Source organism: Antrostomus carolinensis, unplaced genomic scaffold, assembly GCF_000700745.2.
Source record: "Antrostomus carolinensis isolate BGI_N321 unplaced genomic scaffold, ASM70074v2 scaffold28472, whole genome shotgun sequence".
Lineage (NCBI taxonomy): Eukaryota > Metazoa > Chordata > Aves > Caprimulgiformes > Caprimulgidae > Antrostomus > Antrostomus carolinensis.
The window spans coordinates 68,473-76,240 of record NW_010300647.1 but is presented as its reverse complement, the minus strand read 5'-3'; the positions used below and the strand labels follow the sequence as shown (position 1 = coordinate 76,240).

Sequence of the window (7,768 nt, the reverse complement as noted above, 5' to 3'; positions counted from 1 at the left end):
TGGTGGCAGCCTCAGCAGCCAGCATCAAACTTACTTGGAGTGGAGCCCATCCTTGCCGTAGGGCTGCAGCAGGTACTGGTGGACAATCTTATCCCGTAGCGTCCCCGCCAGCTTGATTTTCTTCCGGGAGCGATGCAGGTTGATGATGTACAGGGTGATAGACCCCCGGACGTAGTTGTGGCTGCAAAGGGGAGAGCGGGAGCTGAGGGGCACATTGGCACATGCCCTGGGAGCATCATCTCCAAGAAGGGGTTTGGGGGTTTCCGCAAGAACTGGCCTTATCCCGGGAAGGGGACATCTTACCTGGAGGGGACATCAACATCCCGGCTGCCTCTCCACAGGGAGATGCCACCTCCCTGTCACAAAGCCCAGCTTCATGATGACACCTTCCTAATCTCCCCTTCCCCTCCTTGGCCAGGGGTGGCATGTCTTGAGGGGGTGCTGCACGGGTGTCTGGAGGAGGGGTGGCAGTCCCAGGGCAGCCCCCCCAGGGGCTCAAAAGGAGGAGGCTGAGAACGGAGGGGAGCTCTGTGCGTGAGTGGCGTCTGCCCCCGCCGCCCTGGGCACCTAACTGACAGGTCCGGACACTGATCCTCTGTCCTTGCCTAATCAGGCAGCCCCAAACAAAGGCTATAAAGCACTTTGCACCTGTCAGTTACTGGACAAGGTTTCCTACCGAGCTGGAGGCATGTTGAAAGCATCTGGACTGTGTAAAGAAACAGCCTCTCCTCCTCCACAATAGCAACTTGTGTCTGCGGAGGAGGTGGCCTCTCCCCCGGCTTGCTGGGGCGCTTTCAAAGACCTTATCAGCGAAACAATAACCAGGACGGGCTCCCCGGCAGTGCGGCCCGACGGGTAACCCGACCGACCAGGGGCCCCTCATGTGAAATCCACTCCCTTGATCTCTGCTGCCGGGGCTGCTCGCCGGACACCACACCGGCCCCGGCCGGCCCGTTCCCAGGCACGGACTTGCTGTGACTTTCATCGAAGGCATCAACATTCCCGCCCGCTCCCTCCACCACCACCGCAGCTGGAGCAGCACCCGAGCACGTCCCCTGGGAAGCCAACCCAAACCCTAGGCTCCTGCCCCAGCATGTTCTCAGTGGTCCCCATCTCTTACCCCCCAGCAGCCCTCAGCCTCCCTCACTCCACTTACTTGTGGTAGCTGGTGCAGTGGGCATAAATGCGCAGCTTGTCGCGAATGACTCTGCCAGGCCGGGGTTTCCTCTGGAGACCGGCCACATGGATCGCCAGGACCTTGGGACCAATGAGGCGCTTGTAGAGCAGGGACAGCCAGTAGTCCTGGGGGCAGAGGGGACAGTCAGCAGCACAACAGTCCCCCCGACTCAGTGCAGGAGTGGGCAGGAGAGGCTGGCTTCCCCGCTTACAGCCTAGCAAAATTTTGGCTGTTGGGGGAAAACGTGTGCCAGACATCTGCCTTGGGGTGAGCTTTTTTTGTGCAGGCCAAGCCAAAATGGCATCACTGTTTCCAGGAAAGAAGTTAAGGGAAGAATACATTGCTCTGCCCGCGCTGAGAGACCCCGATACCCTCTCAAGGAGCTTGGCTTTTGGCTGGGCTGTGGAGCGTGGGGAGCAGCATGGATGCCCTTGCACGTTCCCACAGACCTGGACATTGCCACACTGTGGACCTGTGCACCAGCTCCAGCTGAGGCATGCAGGACAGTGATGTCTCTGGAGCAGGCAGGTTGCCCTCCACCCCACTCTGTACACCAGCCTGGAGCACACCCAAGCCCTCCTGTGCTCTCCAGCTCAGTTCATGGCATGCTGGCTTTGGTGACTGCTGAGGGTGCTCCACTTCCCAGAGGTATTTCTCCCGTTTTCAAGCCTCCCGTAGAGTGAAGCTCCCGTGAACGTAGCGTGGGGAAGCCAAGCATTCAAGAAGTAGGAAACATTCAGCCCCTGCACACATGCATTAATGATACAGCCTTTAATTATGTCACCACATACTACTTTTTCCCACAGGGTACGGCCTCACTCGGCACACAGGATGGGCCCCAAGTCCCGGGGAGGGAGGCGAGGCCGTGCGGTGACGGAGGCTGCTGCTGCAGGGCCCCCCACTCATCCGCTGCAGAAGCTGGGAGGTGTGTGGTAAATGAAGCAGGGTTGTGGGAAAGCAAGGGGCAGTCTCAGGCGCTTGCCTGCTGTTCTGCAGGATGGGGCTCTGGCCCTGCCACTGCTCCAGGCACCCTGGATGATGCTGGGGAGATGGAGCCTCTCATGCTGCATCTCTGGGTGCTGCCTCTGGGTGCTCTGGGCACTGCCTGGGTGCTGGGGCACCTTTGCACACACAAGCACTCTGGATAAACACCCTCTGCGCAACCCAGACTAGCTGCCCCAGAGGGACCATGTGCCCCAGGGCAACTAGGATGATTCCCCCAACCCATCAGCAGCGATGGTCACGCTGGCACTAGCGACTACTATGCCCATAAGCATCTGACCCACACAGTGAGGAGGACCTGCTTCTGATGTGGAAAGGAGCACAGACCAAGTACCCTGTGGCTCTGCACGCTGCCTGGGGAGGCACGAGGAAAGCCCTGCATGGTCAGGATACTGCCAGGAAGGGGTCTGCCACCCATTCTCCCCTTCCAGAGTGGCATGGAAGGGGAGAATGGGGTCTCCAGGGCCCCAGGGTACAGGGTAGGATGGGCAGGTGGAAGTGCAGATCCCTCACACAGGTACAGGTGTCCATCCTGTGAGTGGGAAGCCCTCACACAGCCACAGATTAGCATATATTTGGGATGAAGAGGCCAGCAGGTGAAACACAGAGCAAAGCTGCAGCAGCAACTGGCATGAGGCGAACACCCACTGGCCAGAGTGGACTGCTCATCCCCATCCTCTTTGCAGCCCAGCTCAGCAGAAGCTGACCAGTTCCAGCAATGCTGGGCTGGCCTGGCAAAGGGAGATCCAAACCCACTTCCCACTTTCTGGGTAAGCTTTCACCACAGTGCTGGAGGAAAAGCTCTCTCCTGCTCTTCTTTCACTGCTCTCAGCCAAAACCACGGGGCTTTGTGCCACACCAGCCTGGTAACTGCTTCCCCTGCAAACCCTGGGTCCTGGAGGAGATGTGAAGATGAAAAGAGAGGCTTGTGCACCCCGAGGAGGTTCAGCCCACAAGGCCGAAGCTCCCATGGAGGATGAGCTGCAGTTGCTAAATACTGCAGACGTGTCCTGTCCCCATGGCGTGTGCCACTGTCCCCGTCCCTGCTGGCTGGTGGTGCTGCCCCACACCCTGGGGACACCCCTGTTGGCACCGTGCTGTAGGGGCTGTGCCAGCCTTCTTCCACTGCAGGAAGCTGTGCCAGCCCATCCTGCTCAGACTCACGGCAGGAGGGAGAAGCAGCGCCCAGCGCACTGCCAGTTCCCCGGCGAGACACACCGATTAGCAGGCGTCATTAGATGAGTAATTACCTGAGTTTACAGTGAGGCCAAAGGTGAGCACAGATCGTAGTGTTTAGCCCCACAGTTGTGAGTTAAAACTAAAAGAGCTCAGTGCCCCAGGCTACCTGTCAGCTCAGGCACTTAGGTCTTTCTAGCAGCCACCTTGGAGTTTCTCGCCTCCTCTCTGTATTTCCACTGATGAGATGTTACTTTTTCCCACAAGTTATGGGAGTGATAGTGGCCAGACACTTTGTGGCTGCCTTCAAAATTTCCCTAGGGGTCTCAAGAGCTGTTTTGCAGAGGGCTTGCGATGGCCTTGTCGCTATGGGGAGCTGGCATCAGCAGCTCCAGCCTCCTGCTGAGTACCCACCCCTCTAGGCAGGCTGGTCCCTGGGGGTTTGCTGGTGTGTACCCACCCCTCTGGGCAGGGTGGTCCCTGGGGGTTTGCTGCTTCAACACCAGCATCCCTCCGCTCTCAAGGCTCAGCAGCAGGAAGGTTTGCAATGTGGGGGTGCAGGGAGCTGCCCAGCCCTGTGACCTTCCCTGGTTGCTGACAAATCTCTTGTCTTGGCATACACTCTTCCTCAGGGTGCTCTGACAAGCCGTGCTCCCTGCAGCGCTGGGGAGCTGAGCCCCAGGCTCCTGCTGTGGCTGCTCACAGGCAGAGCTGTGCCGTTCAGAGGGGCAGCACCACCAGCATCTCTCGGGCTGGGCACAAGGAGAGACACTTGTCTGCCTGAGAAGCATTGGCCACATTTTGTGACCTTCTGATCCAGCTAAAGGCACACAGTTTTTCTGAGAAAAAACATGCAGATGCCATGAGACAGGTAAGGCAGTCAGCAGTGATGCAGGGTGTGCTGTTCTGCAAAGCATGAGATGACTATGGCTGCTTGGAAAGTATTTTGGCGATGACCAAGGCAGCGTAGGGACTGACCTGTCCCTCCAGCATCTACAGGAGATGAGAGCAGTGATTTTACCTTGCCTCACTGGCAAGGCTAGCTCCAAAGTCTCCCTTTTGAGAAGGATGTGGAAATACCAAAGAGAGTTCAAAGGAGGGCCAGAAAAATGACCCAGGGCTGGAAACGGAGTCAGCACCGGCCTCAAGGCACTCGAGCTCTTACTGCAGGGAAGCACTGAAGACAGCTGCAGCTTTTCGCGTCATCGCAGGCCCGCTTGCAGCAGGGGCCAAAATCATGTTACTTGCAATAAATTACCAGGAGCTGGTGACACCAAGCATTTGGATGATGAATTACATGCACACGTAGCATGATGGGATCAAACCTGCCAGGTGCAGGCACTTTCCCAAGTTGGGCTGGTGCTCTGGCGATGCTCCTACCACTGGCATGAGCGAACCTGTTAAAATCACACTGGGGCTGCTGGGCAACTGCAGCTACTGGCTCCTGTTCAAACGGTGACCAGCTTGGGAAGCAGTTGCTCTTGAAACTCAGCTTGGCTGCAACCAGGGTGGCTTTTCCACTGGTCAGTGACCTCTCCCCAGACCCCTGGCAGTGGCTAGTATCCCCTTCCATATGGTAAACCCTGTGCAAGTGCGGCCCCCAGGCTGGCATCGCCCATATGCCCCTTGCAGAGAGGAGCGCCTGCCTTGCAGCGTGGTGCCGGGCATCACGGTGGAAGCAGCCCCGGTGATCTCCAGGGACACTTGTGGCTCTGACCAGTGCAACTGCAGAAAGCGTTTGGCTTTTGGCGTCACGGAGGGCTCCTGTTGTGAAGGCAGAGCCAGCAATACAGCTGTAGTGGTAGAGGAGAAATAACAGACAGGAATCTGGTCCACTATTAGTCCCCCAGGAACTGAGGGAGCTTTCTTGCTTTAATTACTTTGCAGACCCATTAAGCAGTGCTACCACTGCAGCCCTCGGAGCCACAGGTGAGGAGCACCTGAAGGAAGAGCTGTCCTGTGCCTCAGGAGGTCTCCTGGCCAGGACCCCTGATTTATGGGCAGGAAGGGTGCCTGTCTCAAGCGAGCTGACATGCAGAGCTCAGGCCAGCCACATCCTCTGAGCACCATGGGGCCAGTGAAGACCCACGAGCTTTCCACTAGATGAGGAAAGCCCAGAGGGTTCCACTCGATCTCTTTGCACATTTTAATTAATTGCAGGAGCTTTTAGAGACTTCAGCTTTTGGAAACAAGGCTGATGATCCAGACCTTCAGACAGACCTATTAACCAGACCCTCCTGTCTCCAGAGCCATTAGGAAGGGCGCAGGACCGTATCCCTGTGCTCTCTCCTACAGCCAGCAAAGCAGCTTTACAGCCCGCCTGGGTTTGTTCAGCTCCATGTTCACCACATGTGAGAAGATGTTGCCATAACCAGAAAACTGGAGTAAAAGAGCCATAGCCCTTTGGTCTCCTGGGGACTGTAACTGGCAAAGGCAGACAAACTTCAGATGAGCTGATGTCCCTCAGACTTCAGATGTCCCTCTGGCTGGGGCTGCCGGGACATTGCTCTGTGTCTGTGTCACTGGCAGCATCAGCTGACTGCTGCCTGCCCTACTCCTCCTCTTCCTCCTCTTCTTCCTCCTCTTCCTCCTCTTCTTCCTCCTCTTCTTCCTCTTCTTCCTCCTCCTCTTCCTCATCTTCCTCTTCCTCTTCTTCTTCCTTCCCTCTTCTGAAGCTGCCCAAGCTTTTCCTCCATCCCTCAGGCATGCTCGAGTTTCATGCTCGAGCCTGTTACAGATTGCTCCATTCCTGCACCTTCATCTGTGTTTTTCCACAGTCCAAGCAACCCGTATGGAGATAAGGGCTGGCTGCTCTGCCTTCCTGTACACCCTGGGACAGAGAGCATCACTCTTATCCCTCTGTTGAGACTGATGGCTCGTTTCTGGCAAAAGCATCTTCCAGAAAAGTAGTGATTTTGGTTGTGAGGGCTTGGAGGGATGGAGAAGCCGCCACTTCCCAGGGAGTCTGTTCCAGTGGTTAAACATCCGCACTGTTAACAATCCCACTCCATATTTTTAGCTTGAAATTATCTGGCTTCAGCTTCCAATCAGTGGTTCTTGTTTTTTCTTTTTCCACTAGATTAAAGAGATCCTCAGCATCCAAATCTTTCTCCCTGCGGAGGTCTGTACATCCTGTTCAAGCCATGGCTGGACTGATGATGCTTTTAACATTATCCATGAGTTTTATGTGCTTCTTGGACTGTGGGAGTTTGAGGCTTTCTCACCCAAATCCTGTGCAAGGTCCTATGCCAAGCAGAGCAGGGAAGAGCCTCTCCTCAAAGGGAAGATTTGCTGAAGTCAAAATGATCTGCTCTGGGAGTGGGTGCTGATGCTGTCCTCACGAGCTTGCATGCACTCATCTCAGGGATGTGAGCTGTTTGCCATTTTGTGTGTGCACCCTTCTTGTGCTGCAGTCCTGAAGAGCTGAGGACTTGGTGAGCAGTCTCCTACAACATTTGCTGCCATACTGCAGGCGTGCCCTGAGCACCACAGGGAAAGTCCAGAGAGGGTCTATGAATAGGAAACAATGCTCCTCCTAGCCCCAAACAAGGGGGCTTTAGGTGGACCAGGCTGCCAGGATCCAGCAGCATTGGCACAGGAGGACAGACACTTGCTTTGATCCAGGCACCTGCACCTATCGGCCAATGCTGCCCAATTCCTTTCTTGCTGAGACTCAGTCCCTGCAGGTGCCCACCCACCAGTTCCCTGAAGTTGCTGACGTCTCTCCCTGGGCATCCATTGCTTTCACCACACTGATCTTCTTCCTTCCTGCTCTCACAGCTGCCAATGTCTCATCTCACACCACTCTTTCTTGCATCACCTTCCGCCTTCACATCTTCCCAGCAGCTTTCTCTGCTGACAAGTGGTCTATGGCTGAAGCATGACAGTCCTGCACCCCAGTGCCTTTCAGCTAAGCAGGGAGAGAAGAGAGGAGGCAGGACGAGGGAGGGCAATGGGACATTAGCCAGAGCAGGAGCAGCTCTGTAGAGCAGAACAGTTGCTGCTGTGGCTGTGTCATGCACCTTGTGCACTTAAGGAGGCTTATGGCAGGCTGGGTTTTGGTTAGGAAGAGGAAACCAGGTCATGTTTTGCAGTGGCTCTGCAATGAGTCCCAAAACGAAGCACGTGGGGACAGCCAGGAGCGTCGCTCCTGATCCCAAATAACCTGCTAACGTGTGTGCATCCATAGGCTTGGAGAGCAGCATTCTCATCCACCAGTGCCAGCAGCACTGCAAGATCTGTGTTTGGGCTTGAGCATCAGCTGTTCGCTCTACAGCCCAGGCTGTCCCCCAGCTGCACCAGCAGTACAACCCACCAAGCCTCTGGTGAGCATCACGTCTTCCCAGCCTTTGAGCCCCTCTCCCTCATCTCTGTTCCCTCTGCTCCTGGAGCAAGGCCAAACACTGGCATGGA

General features: G+C 56.1%; 1 protein-coding gene across 1 annotated transcript in view; it reads right to left on the bottom strand.

The window, feature by feature from the left end:
- Positions 1-30: 30 nt before the first annotated feature.
- The window catches only part of HPSE2 (heparanase 2 (inactive)), a gene marked incomplete at its 5' end in the record, with an annotated part of 38,823 nt that continues 31,085 nt past the window's right edge, over positions 31-7,768 (bottom strand). Inside the window, 2 exon segments of the mRNA XM_010163205.1 lie at positions 31-181; positions 1,157-1,302. Of these exon segments, the coding sequence (XP_010161507.1) occupies positions 31-181; positions 1,157-1,302 (297 nt within the window).